The sequence below is a fragment of the Bos indicus x Bos taurus genome, chromosome 16 (genome assembly GCF_003369695.1).
Source record: "Bos indicus x Bos taurus breed Angus x Brahman F1 hybrid chromosome 16, Bos_hybrid_MaternalHap_v2.0, whole genome shotgun sequence".
NCBI lineage: Eukaryota > Metazoa > Chordata > Mammalia > Artiodactyla > Bovidae > Bos > Bos indicus x Bos taurus.
In genome coordinates, this window is record NC_040091.1 from 55863947 (window position 1) to 55882970 (window position 19024).

Genomic DNA, 19024 nt, shown 5'->3' on the forward strand with positions numbered 1-19024 from the left:
CTAGAGAGTATTTTAACAACATGAAATCAAGCTGTCAAGGTCTATGCCTCTGTAGCGACTCTTACCTATCTGAAGGCCAATGGGAAAATATCCTTCAAGTTTGTTGTTTTGTTTTGAACTAGGAATAATGGTCATTTTCTTTGGGGCAGCTTCTTTTGAACAAACCCAACTCTCTCTCTCTCTCTCTCTCTCTTTTTTGTATCAACCACCTTTGGTCAATTTGGAAAAATTGCTATTGACTGTACAGGGATTTCAGAGTGCAAGTCCAGAACAAATCCACTTTCCTAAACTGTTTTTTTATTTATACTGTATGCTCTATTTATTTTTTTTTTTAGTACTAGCAGGTTACATGGCCAAAACCAGCTGAGTGTTTAATCCACTTCTTCATTTCTTGTAAGTATATAAGAAATCACCCAAACAGACGTCCTCACCCACATCACACTCATATTTGTGACTGTATGTAAGAAGGATGAGATGCAAGTGATTCAGTGCATCTCAGAGTAGCTGTGTTTTTCAGACAACATGCAGATCAACCTGATTCTCAGAGTACCAGGTCCCTATATGGTTGCATGCCAGTCTCATATGATTCTGGGGAAACATCATTCACAAATTGAACTGACTGGGCAGTCAAGAGATAGCTCTCCAGAAGAGGAACAGATGTCTCCTCACTGTAGAAGGGTCTCCTCTTGGACACTAGCTCTCTCCAGAGTTTTCTTCTAAGTTGATAGAAGGAGGACCTCTGGATCAATGCATTAAAGCCCTGGCCTCCTTAAGACATCAAGTCCATCCTATCTTCTAAGTGGAAGCTTCCTATCTTATACATTTTGTGCAGCCCTGGAAGAGGTGACTGTTTAAGAACAACTCATAGACCCTCTCTGGATAAACAAGGTGGTCCCCTACTCCTTGGGTGTTTCTCTTTGTAAATTTCATAAAGGTTACCATGGGAATCCCCATTATCACCTGCTGCCAAGTCCTCCAGCCCCACCTGTGGTGATGGAGCCCACGATGGGCTCAGAGGTCACTGTGCCATGGACTGCCACCAGATTCACAATGTACTCGGTAGCTGGCTGCAGGCCCATCAGGACAGCATGCCTCTTGGTGGCATCCAGGGAGACCTCCATCATTTCTTCCTCTTCATCCCGTGGGCTGTAGTTGAGAATGAGTCTGTCTGCCGGAGGGGATGGGTCACTCCAGGTGATGTTCACGCTGGAGGAGGTCACGTGAGAAAAGTGCAAATGGGAGATGGGGCGGAAGCCTGAAAACAGAGGAAATGAATGGTTCTGGAATCCACATAAAGTGGTGGGACCACTGGGGTAAAGGAGATATCTGACCAAAGAGGTCTGCTTTCCCTGCTAGTAAGGACTTACACCTGCACTTGTTAACCACCACGCTGCTATCTCATCCACTCTCCTTTCTCCAAGCCAGATACTGTAAAATGAATGCCCTCAGCAGCATAAAAACAGCATCACCTCTGTGAATTATTCATAATACTGATGGAGGATTTAAAACTTATATCCTGGAAGGAATTGAACACGATCCCATGGATCCTCTGAATGCCCACTGACTTAGTGAAGGCAGAAAATGAACGGAATTAACTACTCTGACCAGCCTATAGGAAACCGGACATAATTTCAGGCGTGCAGGTAGCCTTGTTCATCTCTCCCCTTCGCCTCCAGCCATTCTCTCTTAGGCTTCCCAGATGACTCAATGGTAAAGAGTCTGCCTGCCAATGCAGGAGACACACAGGAGATACAGGTTCAGTCCTTGGGTTGGAAAGATCCCCTGGGGTAGGAAATGGCAACCAACTCCAATATTTTTGCCTGTAAAATTTCATGAACAGAGGAGCCTGTTGGGCTACAATTCATGGGTTTGTAAAGAGTCAGACACAACTGAGTGACTAAGCACACACATACACATTCTTTCTTGAGGTATTTATTAATTTCTTCTCTGTCTCTTCTTTCTCTACCTTTCTCTAGAATTCTTCCTTTCTCTAGAGGCAACGGGGTTTTGGAAGAGTGGGTGGCCTAGATGATCTTCTCATCCTAAGATCCACTGATCCCTGAACCCAGCTGAGATTTCTGCTACCCGGGTACCTGTGAAGGCATCCACAGTGGACTCCAGGCTCTGCTGCCGGCCCCTCTCAGCTGTGATTGAAATGATGTACTCTGCCCCGGGCTCTAGATCTGTCAGTGTATACGAGGTCCTGTCCTTGGGCACAGTGACTTCAGAGGCGATCCCAGAGGACGGGGTAAAGGTAATTCGGTAGTGGTCAATGGGGCCGCTGGCCTTGGTCCAGATGAGGGAGATGGAGGTTTCCGAGGAGGCTGTCACCATGAGGTCTCGAGGACTGTCGAGTTCTGTGGATCAAAATAACCAGCCTATTTTACGTAAGTTCCACACGAGGGCCAGTATTTATTAGAATTAGGCCCCCAGTGGATTTCTAAGCTATCAGCAGGTCTGCTGACCATGAAGATTGGCTTGTCATTGCTGACACTAATCTCACACTTTGTTAAGCACCTTCCCTTTGAAAGATGTCTAGGGGCTTGGCATATAGATGAATAATCTGCAGGAAGGCATAAGTAACTCAAGACACTCACCTGTGGGACAAAGCTGGCTGCTGATTTTTAAGCTCTCCATTTTCTCCCAGCCATTCTCAGTAAGCCAACCAGGGCAAAACAGGTGTCACAAGCAAGTACAGATATGCTGCTCCTGGCAACCCTGACTACCTCTGTTCCTGCTGCCATTCTGACCGACCTGGCCACAGGTGTGTAGGCAATAAGATCTGAGGACTCCTGGGGACCCATGTCTTGAGGTTCTCTAGAGAGGTTGTCTATGCTCGACAACCTTGGGACAGGGATTGGTTCAGACCAGCCCAGCCCAGGCTGCTACCAGTTACTAAAGTGACTTTGGAATTTGCCTGGGATTTGAAACCAAAATTGTTGGATCCAGAATAGCAAGAATCTCAGTGGACTTCTCCTTTCTCCAAGCTCAAATGGATTGTTTCCAAGTCTAGACCTTCAGCCTGTGGCCTTTCTGAAGGTTCTGTCCTATGGGGTGAGAAGTATCACATTCTGCCTGCTGTGAGATGATTTAGAAGGAAATATGACTTGCTACAACACTGGCTTTTATGGGGTTTTACACCTCTGCTCTGCATAGCAGTGGGCAGCCCTTCAGACCATTGGGTGCCAAGTGTGCAGAGAGGGTGGGACTCCATCCTGCATGTCAGATGCCAGAGGGTAGGCACAGGGAATCAAAGAGCTACAGGTAGACGGTGTTCCTAGGCCAATAATCCTCACCCAGGGACCTGTTCGCTAGGGGGAATTGCCATCTGACCAGTCCTTGATGGCCCTCAGGTCAGAGTGTCCTGGTCTCTTTCCACACCAGTCTTCCTACTCACCAGTCCTGGCATTCATGGTGGCTGGTACGCTTTGCTGTGAGTTCATGATGGCAGATATTCCAATTCCATACTCAGTGCCAGGCACCAGATCTGTTGGTAGATGCAGAAACAAATGTTATCCCACGTATGTCAGGGATGGGGAAGGCTGAATTGGGATGGGGTGGAGCAAATGACCTTAAGATCCTGTTCAGATCTCGTGTTTAATTCCCTCCTAATTTTATCCATTTGCATTGCATGTGCGCACAGTCATGTCTGACTCCTTGTGACCCCATGGACTTAGCTTGCCAGGATCCTCTGTCCATACAATTTTCCGGGCAAGGATACTGGAGTGGGTTACCATTTCCTCATTTTACCTATTAGGAAATCCTAATTTCACCACATAGGAAATCCACACCAAGTCAAGAGGATGAACTGGTCAGTGTAGAGCTTCCTTTTTGCTGCCGGTCTCCTTGGGAGGGCAGTGGTGCTATCCTGGTCAGTGACATTCAGAACTGTGCTCTGCTGTGGAAGTCTTCTTGAGGCACTTAGAGTCTCAGGTTGGCTACAACTGGTGAGATTTCTTGCTTACACTGCATTGGGGAAGTGTGTAATTGAGGACCGTATGGACATAAGCCTGTAAAGCATTTGTTGAACGTTGTGGATGAAGAACAAGCTGCACCTATTATAGACAGGGACTGAGGCCGTATGGATGCCATATGTCTGCATCCTTTCTGGGGAGCAACTGTAGATGCACTGTCTCACTGAGCTCAAGGCTGTAGGGTCTTTAATGTAAGGGGATGTAGTGCCCTGTAGTAGCTACCAAGGGCACTTCAATGTGAGGATGACTTCTGGGGGACCCTAGGGAGCTGGAGAAAATGGAAAAAAACTTCCCAACTATCAAGGGAAATTCTTTAGGGTTCAATACAAAGGATCACTGGGGATCTCCTAGAATATCTAGAATTATCTGGGGTGTCTCCCTATCCTCTTACCCACATTCATTTTCAGTTCAACCAGTTTGACAGATATATTACTTTCCTATTTATGTTGCAGCAAATTACCACAGTTTAGTGGTTCAAAACAATACATCTATTATTTTACAGTTCAGGAGTTTGGCAGGGCAGTATTCTTTCTGGAGACTCTAGGAAAGAATTTATTTCTTTACCATTTCTAGCTTCTACAGGTCGCCGGCATCCCTTGGCTTGTGGTCTCATAATCCATCTTGAAAGTCAGAGGTATAACATTTTTTCAAATCTGTTTTTTTCTCTGAGCTCTTCTTCCATGATTCCATCTTCTACTCTGATCTCTCTGAATCCTTTTAAAAAGGATCCTTGAGATTACACTGGTCTTGATTAGCATGGGATAGTCTTCCCATCTTAAGATTCTTAACCTAATTACATCTATAACTTCCTTTTGTCAGTGTAAGACGACATAGTCACACATTCCAGGGATTACAATGCAGACATCTTTGGGGGCCTTTATTCTAGCACCAAACTAGCATCAAACTCACCCTCATTAATTAAGACTGAAATTGTAAAAAAAATACAACAAGATCAAATCATCATCTGTGGGTCCCTTGTTGTCAGTCTGAATCCTTTTGGGTATCTCTTTGTGTAGGCTCAACTAGAACCAAGATTGATGATCATGCTGTTCTGCATTTATATAATAACACTTGTTCTTTTCAAACTACCTGTTTTTTGAAAAAAAATTTTTTTTATAGGAATACAGTTGCTTTACAGTGTTGTATTAGTTTTTGTGTACAGCAAAGTGAATCAGCTATACATGTACATATATTCCATCTTTTTTGGATTTCCTTCCCATTTAGGTTCCTCAGTGCTCTGGTGATCTGACTGTGTTTTGACCTTTACCACAACCTCATGAGGAATGTGAGATGGGGAGTCTTTTCCCCATCTGCATTAGTTCCCCTCATGACCTAGTCATCTCCCAAAGGCTCCATCTCCTAATATCATCACGCTGGAATGAGGATTACAATAGATGAATTCTGGGGGGACACAAACATTTTGGGCTTCCCTGGTGGCTCAGTCAGTAAAGAATCCGCCTGCAATGTGGGAGACCTGGGTGGCTGCCACGACAAAGGATCACAAACTTGGTGGCTTAAAACAACAGAAATGTATTCTCTCCCAGTTCTGGTGTCTAGAGGGCCAAAATCAAGGTGTGGGTAGACCCATGCTCCTTCCAAAGGCTTTAAACAGGGAGTATTCTTGGCTCTTCCTAACTTCCAGTAGCTGCTGGGAATGCTTAGTAGCTGCTGGGAATGCTTGGTGGTATGCCTTGGCTTCCAGCTGCAGCACTCCAGTCTCCATCTCTGTTGGCCCATGGTGTCTTCGTCTGCTTAGGCTGCAATGGGCTGGTGACTCAAACAACAAACATGTGTTTCTCACAGTTATGGAGGCTAAGAAGTTCAAGATCAAGGCACCAGCAGATTTGATGTCTGGTGAGCTCCTGCTTCCTGGTTCATAGACCATCTTCTCACTGTGTTCTCATACAGCAAAAAACCAAGAAAACTCTCTGAGGTCTCTTTTACGAGATCACTAGTCCCATTCGTGAGGACTCTACCCTCATGACCTAGTCATCTCTCAAAGGCTCCTTCTTCTAATACCATCACACTGGAATGTGGCGGGGACACAAACATTTCAGACTTCCCTGGTGGCTCAGGTGGTAAAGAATCTGTCTGTAATGTGGGAGACCTGGGGTCAGTCCCTGGGTCGGGAAGATCCTCTGGAGGAGGCCATGGCAACCCACTTCAGTCTTCTTGCCTGGAGAATCCCATGGTCAGAGGAGCCTGGCGGGCTACAGTCCAAAGGGTCACAAAAGAGTCGGACATGACTGAGCGACTAAGCGCACACACAAGCCAAAGAGTAAGTCTGCAACCAGCTGGAGATGACCCTTGGCTTCTGGCCTCAGGGGTCAGGGTTTTTAGGACTGAATGCCTTACTCTTCCCTTCAGTTCCTCCCCTCCCCAGAGCAGTTGTGATCTCCCAGGAGCCTTGAAGGAAGAGGGACGATTTTGACAGGAAATGCATCAAGCAACCCTTCCTTAACAAGGGCTTGGTTTCAGGAAGGTGAATGATGTGTGGGAGCCAGAGGGTTCTGCACTGCCTCCTCAGTGTCATTTTAGTACAGCCTGTGCAGTGAGCCCCTCCATGCCCAGGTAAGGCAGAACCTACCAGGCCTTACTGACCAGGCTCTCAGGTCAGAAAGTGTTAGAATCAGCCCCTTTCTTCCTCTTCTCAAACCCGCTCCAGTCAGTTCCTTACCTTTAGTTCTTTCTTTCTCTAAAGTGTCAACATTGGGACTTCCTTAGTGGTCCATTGGTTAAGAATTGCCTTCCAATGCAGGAGATGTGGGTTCGATCCCTGGTTGGGGAACTAAGATTCCACATGTCAATGGGGAACTAAGCCTGTGAGTCACAGCTACTGAGCCCACACACTCCAGAGCCTGCGCACTGCCGACAGAAGATCCCACGTGAAGCAGCAGAGATCCTGCATGCTACAACTGAGACCTGGCTCAGTCAAACATAAAAAATGAACAAATACTAAAAAAAATAAAGTGTCAACACTGGTGGAGGTGAACTTTGAGGTCTGCTGGACATTAATATTTAGGTTCTGCCACTTTCTATTAGGTTGGTTCAAATGTAATTGTGGGGGTTTTGGACTGTAAATTTTAAATCACTGTAACTCATTTCAAACACATCTTGATTAATCAAAATAGGAACCATTACAATTAACACAGTTTTGCCAATGAGAAATAAGCTTGCTTATTCCTATAGTGTAAAAATCCATGCTTCGGAATTTAACAAACTCTTGGAAAGCATTTTCTGTCTCCTGGTGGTTGTGGAAGTGTTTTCCCTGAAAAAAGTTGTCCACATGCTTGAAGAAGTGGTAGATGGTTGGCAAGTAGTGACATGAATATGGTGGATGAGGCAAAACTTTGTAGCCCAATTTGTCCAACTTTTGAAGCGTTGGTTGTGTGGCCTGCGGTTGGGCATTGTTGTGGAGAAGAACTGGGCACTTTCTGTTGACCAGTGCCAGCTGCAGGCATTGTAGTTTTTGGTGCATCTCATTGATTTGCTGAGCATACTTCTCAGATGTAATGGTTTCCCTGGGATTCAGAATTGAATCCCACTGTAGTGGATCAGACGGGCAGTAGACTACCAAACAGTGGCCATGACCTTTCATTGGTGCTTTCAAGTTTTGCTCTGGGAAGTGCTTTAGAACTGCTTAGTCCAACCACTGAGCTGGTCATTGTCAGTTGTCATATAAAATCCACTTTTCATCACACATCACAATCCGATCAAGTAATGGTTTCTTGTTGCACAGAATAAGAGAAGATGACACTTCCAAATGACATTTTTTTTTTAACTTTTGGTCAGCTCACAAGGCATCCACTTATTGAACTTTTTCACCTTTTCAGTTTGTTTCAAATGTTGAACGACCATAAAATGGTCGATGTTGAGTTCTCCAGCAACTTCTCACATAGTTGTAAGAGGGTCAGCTTTGATGATTGCTCTCAATTGCTGTCAACTTCTGATGGCCAGCCACTATGCTCCTCATCTTCAAGGCTCTCATCTTTTTTGCAAAACTTCTTGAACCACCACTGCACTGTACGTTCATTAGCAGTTCCTGAGCCAAATGGGTTGTTGATTTGGAAGTTATCTCTGTTGCTTTACAACCCGTTTTGAACTCAAATAAGAAAATCACTCAAATTTGATTTTTGTCTAATATCACTTCCATAGTCTAAAATACATATAAAATACACAGCAAGTAATGTCATTAGCAAAAAACCTAAAGTGAGAAATATGCATTAAAATGATGTATAACATAACCACATTTATTTAAGAATGTATTCCAATATTGAATGGCAAAGTCCAACAGTGCAAAACCTCAATACTTTTGCGCCGACCAAACATACGTGTGTAACTCTGATTCCTTCGTATCTTTGAGCTTTATTCTCTGTAAAATGGTAAGAGTAATAGTGTCTATCTCAGAGGGTCCTGGAGATTAAATGAGCCAATGTAGAGAAAGCACAGTACCTGGTGCATCGTAAGAGTAGCCCATAGCATTATTACCTGGCTCAGAGAACTATTCCAGAATTTGGAGTCATTTTTTGGTGTGCCCCAGACAGATACAGGTTGGTCCTTGGCACACCTGTTGTCAGTTTGCTGAAGCTTAGCCCACTGATGAAACCAGGGATTTAGGGAGTCCAGGTGTCAGCAAGGAGCTGGCCCCTGGCTGGGCTGGTACCTGTCACTGGATTGAGTTGGGCTATTGCAACACCCCCAGATCTGTTCAAAGCACATATTTATCTCCACCAGTATGTTCGCAAGTCCCAGGTACATACTTGGCTGGAGAAATTAGATTACCTTTGGGACATAAACTACTCTCAGACAACTGATTGAGACCTTCAATTGCCTATAATGAAGTAGAAATTTTCCGACGTAGATGAAGGGTGACAGATTGAGGAAGGAAGACAGAAATTATATGTTGCCAAACGGATCCAACATGTACCGTTTTCATCTGAGTTTCTTATTTATGAAGCTTAAATGAAATGTTCAATAATTTACAACGGAATCATCTTCTCCCAGAAAAGTGTAGAGTAGAATTTAAAGTGCTCTTTTTCCAAGCTTTCTGTCTAGGGGATGGGGAAATGGGACTCGCTTATAGGTTCCTGCCTGCTGCTTTTCTTTGATTTTCAGCAGCTTTCTTCCTGTGCTGCAAGTGAATTGTTGCTCTTTGCCAGCAGGTAAAATACACTTTCTGCTGGAAAAGGAAATGCATACCCAAGGCATAGCAGGTACACTTATATATCAGCACTTGGAAGACTCCTAGGGATTTCTCACTTTTTAAAGACCCCATTGCTGTCTATCAATGCTCCCTTTATCTTTCTGTCCAACTCCTGCAAGTAGTAGCATATGAATGGCTCTGCTCTCTTTTTAACACTAGCTCAGAAAATTCATCCCATGGGAAACCACCACTCTTCCATCTCTTATAGAACTTCATTGGTTCAACTCAGGGGATGACACTTCCCTCAACTCTTTCCCTGCATATCCATTCTTCTTTGAACACTCAAAGCACACAGTTCATGCACTCAGCAAACATGACTGATGGTCTCCTTTGTGCTGGGCACAGGGTTGTGTACTTGATACAAGGGTGAGCTGAATGGAATCACCCTTGTCCTTAAAGAGATACAAAGAAATCTGTACTGAAAAGGATATTCATTACTTATTGAGCACCCATATATACCTTGAATATATCACTGGAAGGACTGATGCCGAACCTGAAGCTCCAATACTTTGGTCACCTGATGCAAAGAGCTGACTCATTGGAAAAGACCCTGATGCTGGGAAAGGTTGAAGGAGAGAAGAAGGGGAGGACAGAGGATGAAATGGTTGGATGGCATCATGGACTCAACAGAGTTTAACTCAATGAGTTTAAGCAAACTCCAGGAGATAGTAAAGGACAGAGAAGCCTGGTGCACTGCAGTCCATGGGGTCTCAAAGAGTTGGATATGACTTAGTGACTGAATAACAAGAATATACCAAGTACTGAGCTGCAGGCACTGGGTAATCTACAAGAATAATAAAAAAGAAAGAGAGGGAATAAAGGAGGGATAAAAATCAAGAGAACTTTGAGTGCCTGGTAGCCAAGAGGTCCATTATTGATTGACTAGTTTCTTAGAGATTCATACACGATATCTTATTTTCCACTCTGCTGGGAGGGCATTACTTATGGGTAAACAGAGGACTGGAGAAGTCCATTTCTCAAACCAAGGTCACAATGGTAATACGCAATGAAACAGGGTTTGGAATCCAGGTTCATTGTTCTTTCTGATACATCACTGCATGGTCCCTAAGAGTCTTACAGGCTGGGAGAGGAAAATGGAGTAAGCAAATTGGAATTTGAAGGTGATTTGGTACCACTCCATGGGAAGCTAACTAAGAAAACAATTTCAGAGTGGGGATGAAATCAGCATGGGCTGGGCTGGAGTAGCCAGAGAAGACTTTTCTAGAGAAGGGACTTGAATTGAATCTTGAAAGCTAGCCAAGATTAGGAAAGGTTGAGGGGTGGAGATATGGAATTCTCCAGTGGGCAGGATGGGACATGGTGAACAGGAAGAGATTAATTAGAGCCAGAGAGCAACTAGCTCTAATTGTGAGCTCAATGAGCCCAACTAGCTCAATGAGCAGATTCTCACCTGCACTGCAAGGACCGTGGGTGGGTGATAAAGGCAGGATGACTCACTTCCCTCTGTCTAGGAGGCCTGTTCTTCATGCTTCCTGCTGCTGGCAGGAAAGTAGTGGGAGAAGGAGGCCCAAGAAACTGAGATTGCTGTGTCTTGCCAGCAAAAGCATGAATAAGACTCCTGGGGTCTGCAGGCTTGGTTAGGTTCACATGGGCATTCAGAAATATGGAACCTTTCCATCTCTAAATCCCTGGGTTCATCTCCAGAATATCTGTGAAGTTCAAGCCTACCAAACTGGGGTTGGGGATTTAGTTCGCTGAAGCATCACTACAAACAAAGCTAATGGAGGTGATGGAATTCCAGTTGAGCTATTTCAAATCCTAAAAGATGATGCTGTGAAAGTGCTGCACTCATTATGCCAGCAAATTTGGAAAACTCAGCAGTGGCCACAGGAAAAGGTCAATTTTCATTCCAATCTTAAAGAAAGGCAATGCCAAAGAATGCTCAAACTACCACACAATTGCACTTATCTCACACGCTAGCAAAGTAATGCTCAAAATTCTCCAAGCCAGGCTTCAACAGTACGTGAACTGTGAACTTCCAGATGTTTAAATTGGATTTAGAAAAGGCAGAGGAACCAGAGATCAAATTGACAACATCAGTTAGATCATCAAAAAAGCAAGAGAATACCAGAAAAACATCTATTTCTGCTTTAGTGACTATGCCAAAGCCTTTGACTGTGTGGGTCACAACAAACTATGGAAAATTCTTAAAGAGATGGGAATACTAGACCACCTGACCTGCCTCCTGAGAAATCTGTATGTAGGTCAAGGAGCAACAGTTAGAACTGGACATGGTACAACAGACTGGTTCCAAATCGGGAAAGGAGTACGTCAAGGCTGTATATTGTCACTCTGCTTATTTAATTTATATGCAGAGTACATCATGAGAAATGCTGGGCTGGATGAAGCACAAGCTGGAATCAAGATTGCCAGGAGAAATATCAATAACCTCAGATATGCAGATGACACCACCCTTATGGCAGAAAGTGAAGAAGAACTCAAGAGCCTCTTGATGAAAGAGGAGAGTGAAAAAGTTGGCTTAAAGCTCAACATTCAGAAAACTAAGATCATGGCATCTGGTCCCATCACTTCATGGCAAATAGATGGGGAAACAATGGAAACAGTGAGAGACTATTTTTTTGGGCTCCAAAGTCACTGCAGATGGTGACTGCAACCATGAAATTAAAAGATGCTTGCTTCTTGGAGGAAAAGCTATCATCAACCTAGACAGCATATTAAAAAGCAGAGACATTACTTTGCCAACAAACGTCTGTCTAGTCAAAGCTATGGTTTTTCCAGTAGTCATGTATGGATGTGAGAGTTGGACTATAAAGAAAGCTGAGTGCCTAAGAATTGATGCTTCTGAACTGTGGTGTTGGAGAAGACTCTTGAGAGCCTTTGCACTGCAAGGAGATCCAACCAGTCCATCCTAAAGGAAATCAGTCCTGAATATTCATTGGAAGGACTGATGCTGAAGTTGAAACTGCAATACTTTGGCCGCCTGATGTGAAGAACTGACTCATTTGAAAAGACCCGGATGCTGGGAAAGATTGGGGGCAGGAGGAGAAGGGGACGACAAAGGATGAGATGGTTGGATGGCATCACCGACTCTATGGACAGACATGAGTCTGAGTAAGCTCTGGGAGTTGGTGATGGACAGGGTAGCCTGGTGTGCTGCAGTCCATGAGGTCGCAAAGAGTCTGACATGACTGAGGGACTGAACTGAACTGAGTGCATTAAAAGATGTCTGCCTTTGGACTTCCCTGGTGGTCCAGTGGTTAGGAATCCGCCTGCCAATACAGGGGATGCGGGTTTGATCCCTGACCCGGGAAGATCCAACATGCCCCGGGTACCACAACTACTGAAATAGCACCACTAAGCCCGTGTGCCACAACTACTGAAGCCCACGCACCTAGAGCAGGTGCTCCCACCAAGAGAAGCCACCACAGTGGGAAGCCTGCGTGCTGCAGCTCGAGAGTAGCCCCCTCACTGCAACGAGAGAAAGCCTGCACACAGCAACAAAGACCCAGTGCAGTAAAAAGTAAATAAATGTTAAAAATCAAAACCTTTAAAGGAAAAGAAAGACATCTGCCTTTAAAGGGAGGGGCAAACCAGGGACCCTCCCCAGGGAGTTCGCAGTTACTCTCTTAGTTTTCCTAACAACCATGCTGCTATGTTGTTATTGTTAGTTTTCTTGTTAGTCTCCTTACTATACTCTTAGGTCTTTGTGTCAAGCGACTTGATTTTTTTTTTTAATATTTTAATTCAGTATGTAGTATAGTGAAAAAAGGTATAATGCGTAGAAGCAGCATGGGAGGGGCAACAGTGATGCTGGGAAGACTTCTATGAGAGAATATCTGAGCTGAGTTTGAATGATCAGGTGATATTTGGTTGGGGAAAGGGCATTGCAGGCTGAGGGAATAACACAGGCAAATGTGTATCTGGTAAAAGAATTCATGAAAACCAAGGACCCAATATAGGGCTTCTCACAGGGAAATCTCCAGCAGGGGATTTCATAGATGGTTTCACGGATGGGGGGATATTTGGAGACAGAGGATCTTCTGGGAACCCCTGAAATCATGCCAGGTAGGCAACAATCTACTTTTTGCTGTTCTGGGCCTAACCTCTCAGGCTTCCCCCTTCTGATCTTGTTGAGGGGAATGGTAGATGCTTCTCCAGGGTTCCCTGAATGAGAAAGGCTTTGGAGGACACCTCCCTGATTTGAGGGTGTGGATGATGTTCAAGCATCAAGAGAAGACTCCATGCTGACTTAAGGAAGGGACTGGTCCTACAAACTTATGTTTGAAACAGAAAATCATCACCAAGGACTGTTCTCATATACAGCTTTTTTGTTGCCAGTGGGATTAATGAGGAACATGGGTCATCACCCTCTGTCCTACAAGAACATCCCACCTGTGGGTCTTTGCTGTAAACAAGCATTCCCTGCTGAAGAAGTCAAAGCAGAAACAGAAAAATTCCCACCTGGCTTGACTCCTGGTCCCCTCGTATCAGCCCCTTAGTGCAAATAGGGAGCAGAGGCCCAGAGGCGCCAGCTGTGAGGACCGCGTGGAAGCCTCCGCTCTTTCTGTCCTTTCTTCTGTTTGGGTCTCTGCAGCCCCTGGGAGTTGGAGCCATGCTCAGAGGGTGCCTTACCAAAGTGACCACTTGGGGTCACTGTGACTTCGCCCAAAGTAGGTTGAGCACCATCTGGCCCCGGCCCCAGGCCCATTGCCCAGCTCCTCCTCCCCAGAAGAGCCTGCAGGGTGTTGAAGGTCTGGCGCTGGGTCTGGGGCCTGTGCCCTGGCATGTCAGGGAGTGCAGACAGGATGAAGTGAACATCAAGTGCCTCCATCGGCACTGATTTGCCAGCTGGACTCCTTTAAGGGGGTCTTGGGTTTCTCCGTGGAAAGTCCTCCTGTGGACAAGCACCTCTAGGAGCCCTTCTTCTCACCACGAGACCTCCACTGGGGCCCCAAGGAAACAAAGTGGGCTCTGGTCGAGGCCTCGCTTTTCTTTCCCCAGCCACCAGAAGCCTGGAGGGCGGCAACTCGTAGGGCTGACTGGGGCATGCTTGTAGACATCAGCCCTGTACTGGTGTGTTTGTATGTGTGTGAGTGTGTGAGGATGTCGTGTGTGGCTGGCTGCAGGTCTTTGTTTTCTTGCGGTCTGGTGTTACACCATGAGGTCTGTAGGAATCTCTAAGCCCCTGGATTTCCTAACCCTGTGGATGATTTTTCTGATTAGCAGCTTGTGGACTGGAGATCCAGGTGGTTGCCATGCAGAGGCAGCTGGTGAGGAGGTGCCATCAAGAGGTGTTCAGGGGCTGCCCCATGGAGACGAGGTGACAGCCAGGTCCCCAGAGCTGGGTTACAGCCTAGGGCTCACTTGGCCCTACGGGCCAGCTCCTTTCGCCCTTCTCCTGACCACAGGGGTCCTCAAATGTGGGCTCCTGTTCCTGAGGGCGACCAGGCAAGACTCTTCATGGCTGAAGACACCCCCTTCCCCTGTCCACAGAACACTGCAGCCACAGGCTCTTCAGAGCGCAGGGTATAGAGTCCCCCTCAGACACAGGCCAGAGCAGTGTTTATAATCTGCATATAATCTGCATCGATCTCAGGCAGGGTTTTATTGTTGTTGTTTTGTTTTTTTAAACAAAGTCCATTCAAACAATGAGGATCTCCTTCCTTCCCCACCCCCACTTCCTCACTTCCTCCCACTCTCCCTCCACTAGGAGTTTTCTGTATGGTTTATGGTTTGTCACTGCTTTACAGAAAACAGTGGTGGTGCCAGTCCCTGGTACCTGCTGCCAGATCTAACCTAGAGGGAAGTCAGTGAGTGGTGAGCCTATATAACACTCAGGGACCCCTTTGGGACTCCAGGTATGGAACACAGGCCAAGCAGACGTGGCCCAGGCTGAGTGCGTGAGTGCTAAGTAGCCTCAGGTGTGTTTGACTCTTTGCGACCCCTTGGACTGTAGCCTGCCAGGCTCCTCTGTCCATGGGATTCTCTAGGCAAGAATACTAGAGTGGGTTGCCATGCCCTCCTCCAGGGGGTCTTCCCAACCCAGGGATCGAACCCCCATTTCTTATGTCTCCTGCACTGGCAGGCGGGTTCTTTATCACTAGTGCCACCTGGGAAGCCCCCAGGCTGAGAGGCTGAGCCTACAAAAAAAGACTTATCATTAAAGATATAGAAGCTACCAGAGCAGAGAGAAAAATCATTGTAGTCATGGAGTCTGTCGCTGAGAAACAAATCCATACTCCTGGGCATCGCCTGGAGAGACCAATGGAGAAGAAAGGTTTGGTATTCTGTGCCCCAGCCTGGCCTCTGCATTGCAAAGTGGGGGTGGGGGGAGGCGGTTATATGATGGGGGAGGTGGGGTGGGGTGGGGAGGTGCTGTGAGGTCTCTGTGTGACTTTGAGCCCTGGGGTCAGGAAGGGCCTGTGTTCCACAGTAAAGGGGTACGAGGTGGCTGCAGAGACCAGGGCTTCTGCAAAGAATATCCAGTACAGGTGCCATAGAACTTGAGGGACTTGGAGTCACCTAACTCTGAGAATAAAGGGCGTGTGAACTTGTGCCTGGCAGAGGCCAGGTTGCAAGGGACCCAGGCTGAGCTTTGTAGGGATTAAAAACTATAAAAGGTTAAATTACTACTGAATGTTTGTTATGTGCCAGTGCTCAGATACATAAATAAATATGATTTCATTGAATCCTCAAAACAACCTGTGAGGTAGACCTGATGTCCTTCGGGCCAGGAAGCAGAAACACAGAAATTGAAGCAATTTGCCAAAGACACACATCAATGAAGTTGGTCTCAAGCCTAAGTGGGCAATTTCAAAAGCCATGCTCTAGGTATTCCTTTTTATGGCTGAGTAATAGTCCATTGTTATATGCACCACATATTCTTTATCCATTCCTTTACATAAAGCTGGTTCACTTTGCTATACAGTAGAAAGTAACACAACATTATAAAGCAACTATACTCCAATAAAAATTAAAACATAAAAAGGCAGTGATGAAAATTTGGTAATCTAAAAAAAAAAAGAAGAAGCCATGCTCAAACTTGGTGCTTCTTGCCCATTAATGTGCACACAGATCCCCAAGGAGCTTTTAAAATGCAGACTCTGATTCTATAGATCTAGGTGGAGAGGATTCTGCCCATTGCCACAGGTCCCCCCACACACCCCACTTTGAGAAGCTGGGAATCTGCTCTGTTCCGTACTTATACAGGGTGTCAATTCAAACCATCTCTTAGCTCATAGACCTCCTCCTCTGTGTCCTTATTCATCATCATCATTGTCATCATCTGAGTATTGAGTACTTTGCTATGTTAGAAGAATGGCCTTAAATTCATTAAGTTCATGATCTCACTAAAGCCCCATCAAATGCTATGAGGCAGGTGGCAACATTCCCCTTTTACATATGATGAAACAGAAGCTTAGAAAGGTCATATCAATGGCTCCAAACCACACAGGATGTAGTTGAGCCTAGATGTAGAGTCTTAGGACTTCCCTGGTGGCTTAGATGGGAAAGAATTTGCCTGTAATGTAGGAGACCTGGGTTCAATCCCTGGGTTGGGAAGATCCACTGGAGAAGGGAATGGCTACCCACTTCAATATTCTTGGCTGGAGAATCCCATGGACGGAGGAGCCTGGTGGGCTACAGTCCATGGGTTGCGAAGAGTTGGATATGACTGTGCAACTAACACACACACAGAGTTTAGAGTCTTGGCTCTTAACGTGTCCCATGGGACTGAGCATTCAAATAAAATGGGGCAGGAGAGATGGTACCTTCTGTTATGGTTGCAGTTGTTTTTGACTAAGGGATAGGGAGGGTGGGGATAGGCAGAGCTGAAGTTTCTAGTCCTTCCTGCGCTTTCTGGCCAGGAAGGAATTGCTTCAGATGAGCCTGGAATTGTCCTTCCCACCGTGCCCAGAGTCCTGTTTTATATATACAAGCAAATAATTTGCTGGGAACCCAAAACAAACAAATTGAACAAGAACAACAACAAAAAAATCCCAAAACAAGTCTTGGGAGCTGAAAAACTCTCCTTTTTAGCATCCAGGTAGGACAGTGAGGGAGAAAACACAACTATTAAGAGCTGGGATCAAACTTCTCCCTCTTTTTGCCTTGCCTCCAGCAGGGTCCTTCCTTCTCTTTCCCTAGACACCACAGTAAGAGCGCCAGTGATCCTTGTAATCGGCATCTCAGCAAGTACAGACATACTTGATTTCCTTACATGCCTATAATCCCTTTTTAAATCACATAAGGCTATTTGCCTTTATAAATCTTCCCAGCAGTGAGCTCCCTGGGATAATTATATGTAATATATATTTATAGTTTTATTTCATAAGCCCAACTCAAATAAAAAAACCAATATCTCTGAGTTCACTCCTCGATAATAATCTTCCCATTCCTTGGAAGTCTGCAACATTTAAAATTTGACCCTTCCTTTGCTGTTGCTTCTTTAGTAAGAGCAGCTGTGAAAATGGATGGGAGCTTTTGACTAGGCTTCACAACTGCCTTTCATGGCTCCCTTGGTAGTTTTGGGGACACGGGCAAGTTTCCAAACTCTCTGAGCCTCAGTTTCCTTATCTGTAAAATGGGGATGATGACTGGGGTGGCTGTGATGCGATGGCTGATGGCACCTTAGTTGACTGATATGGCAGGCAATATTTTCGTTCTCATGTCCCTCGTGAGTCTTGTTGTTGTGAAGATGAAATAAGCTAAAACTATGTGAAGCTCCCTGGGATAACAGTTGACCAATGAATGTAGAATCTTCTTTTTTTCCACTAACGGGAAATAATAACTAGGATGTGAGTGAATTCTTCTCTATATCCCATGATTTTATAGCGTATCCTCCATCCGAACATCAAGCCATCATCTTTGTAAAGCTGGTAATTGCCAAAGCAGCCTGCGGCTCTGGGCAGGGATACGCTGTGCCTAGAACCAGTTCCCTCTTGTATCATTGCAGGTTTTTTTGTTTAGCTTAATTTTTGTGAATGTCTCCAGCTCTCTGGAAAGGCCCTATGCCAGCTGGTCTGTTCCTGCTATGTTTAATTCACCCCCATTAACCTGCTTGGTCAGCATATCTTTCCATCTCTTTTCTGTGTTTTCAGGAGTACGTCTGTCTGGAAAAAGCATTTATTATATTTACTTTAACTAGCCTCATTTGGCAAGGCAGTCTGGGATTTCAGTTCAGGAGGAAAACAGCTTTGATTATCCTGCCCTTGTTTACTCTACGCAGTCTTTGCTGTGGATCCCTGGTCTATCGAGATGACAAATGCTTTTGCGAGAAGCCAAGACACAGGATAAACAAAGTCTCTGTCAGCACACCACCGGCCTCTGGTCCATAGCTGTTTTGTACAGTCTCCATCTAAAAACTGTACCCCCATTTCCAGCCATCTACCTTTCAGCAAAGCCTAGAGGTAGGTTTTCCTGGATGGGTGTGTCTAAGGCCCAGGAAGAGCACTAGCTGGGCTCCACATCCACATGGGGACACAGAATGCTCCCCAGACAAGCACCATGGTGACCTGGAGCATCGTGTTAGTTCACTCCACCATTATCTCTCCCTGACTCCAAACAGCCTCCTGACCACTGTCTGCCTCTGACCTTGCCCGCCTCCTGTCTGATCTCCACTGTAGCTGTACAGATCTGCACTGCATCATCTATTTAAGACCTTTCAACAACTCCTCACTCACACGCTTTACAGGGTGCAGAAGGCATGACCAGGCTCTTAATTTATCAGCTTATCACTGGCTTCTTGTAGCTTGTGTGCAGTTGTTCTCATTCATTCATGCATGCATTTATCCATTCATTCACCACTTATCCAGGACCTAGGAAGTGCTAGATGTTGTGCTAGATGCTGGGGAATCATGGTGATCAA

At 45.5% G+C, this 19024-nt stretch overlaps 1 protein-coding gene across 3 annotated transcripts in view; it reads right to left on the bottom strand.

Moving 5' to 3' along the window:
* Nucleotides 1–19024, bottom strand: part of TNR (tenascin R) — a 487688-nt gene that overhangs the window by 45917 nt on the left and 422747 nt on the right. For all 3 annotated transcript variants that reach the window (XM_027565405.1, XM_027565404.1, XM_027565406.1), the window contains 3 exons: nucleotides 3398–3487; nucleotides 2094–2357; nucleotides 986–1255 (listed from right to left, as the gene is read on the bottom strand). In XM_027565405.1, the coding sequence (XP_027421206.1) occupies nucleotides 986–1255; nucleotides 2094–2357; nucleotides 3398–3487 (624 nt within the window). The remainder of the gene's footprint in view (nucleotides 1–985; nucleotides 1256–2093; nucleotides 2358–3397; nucleotides 3488–19024) is intronic.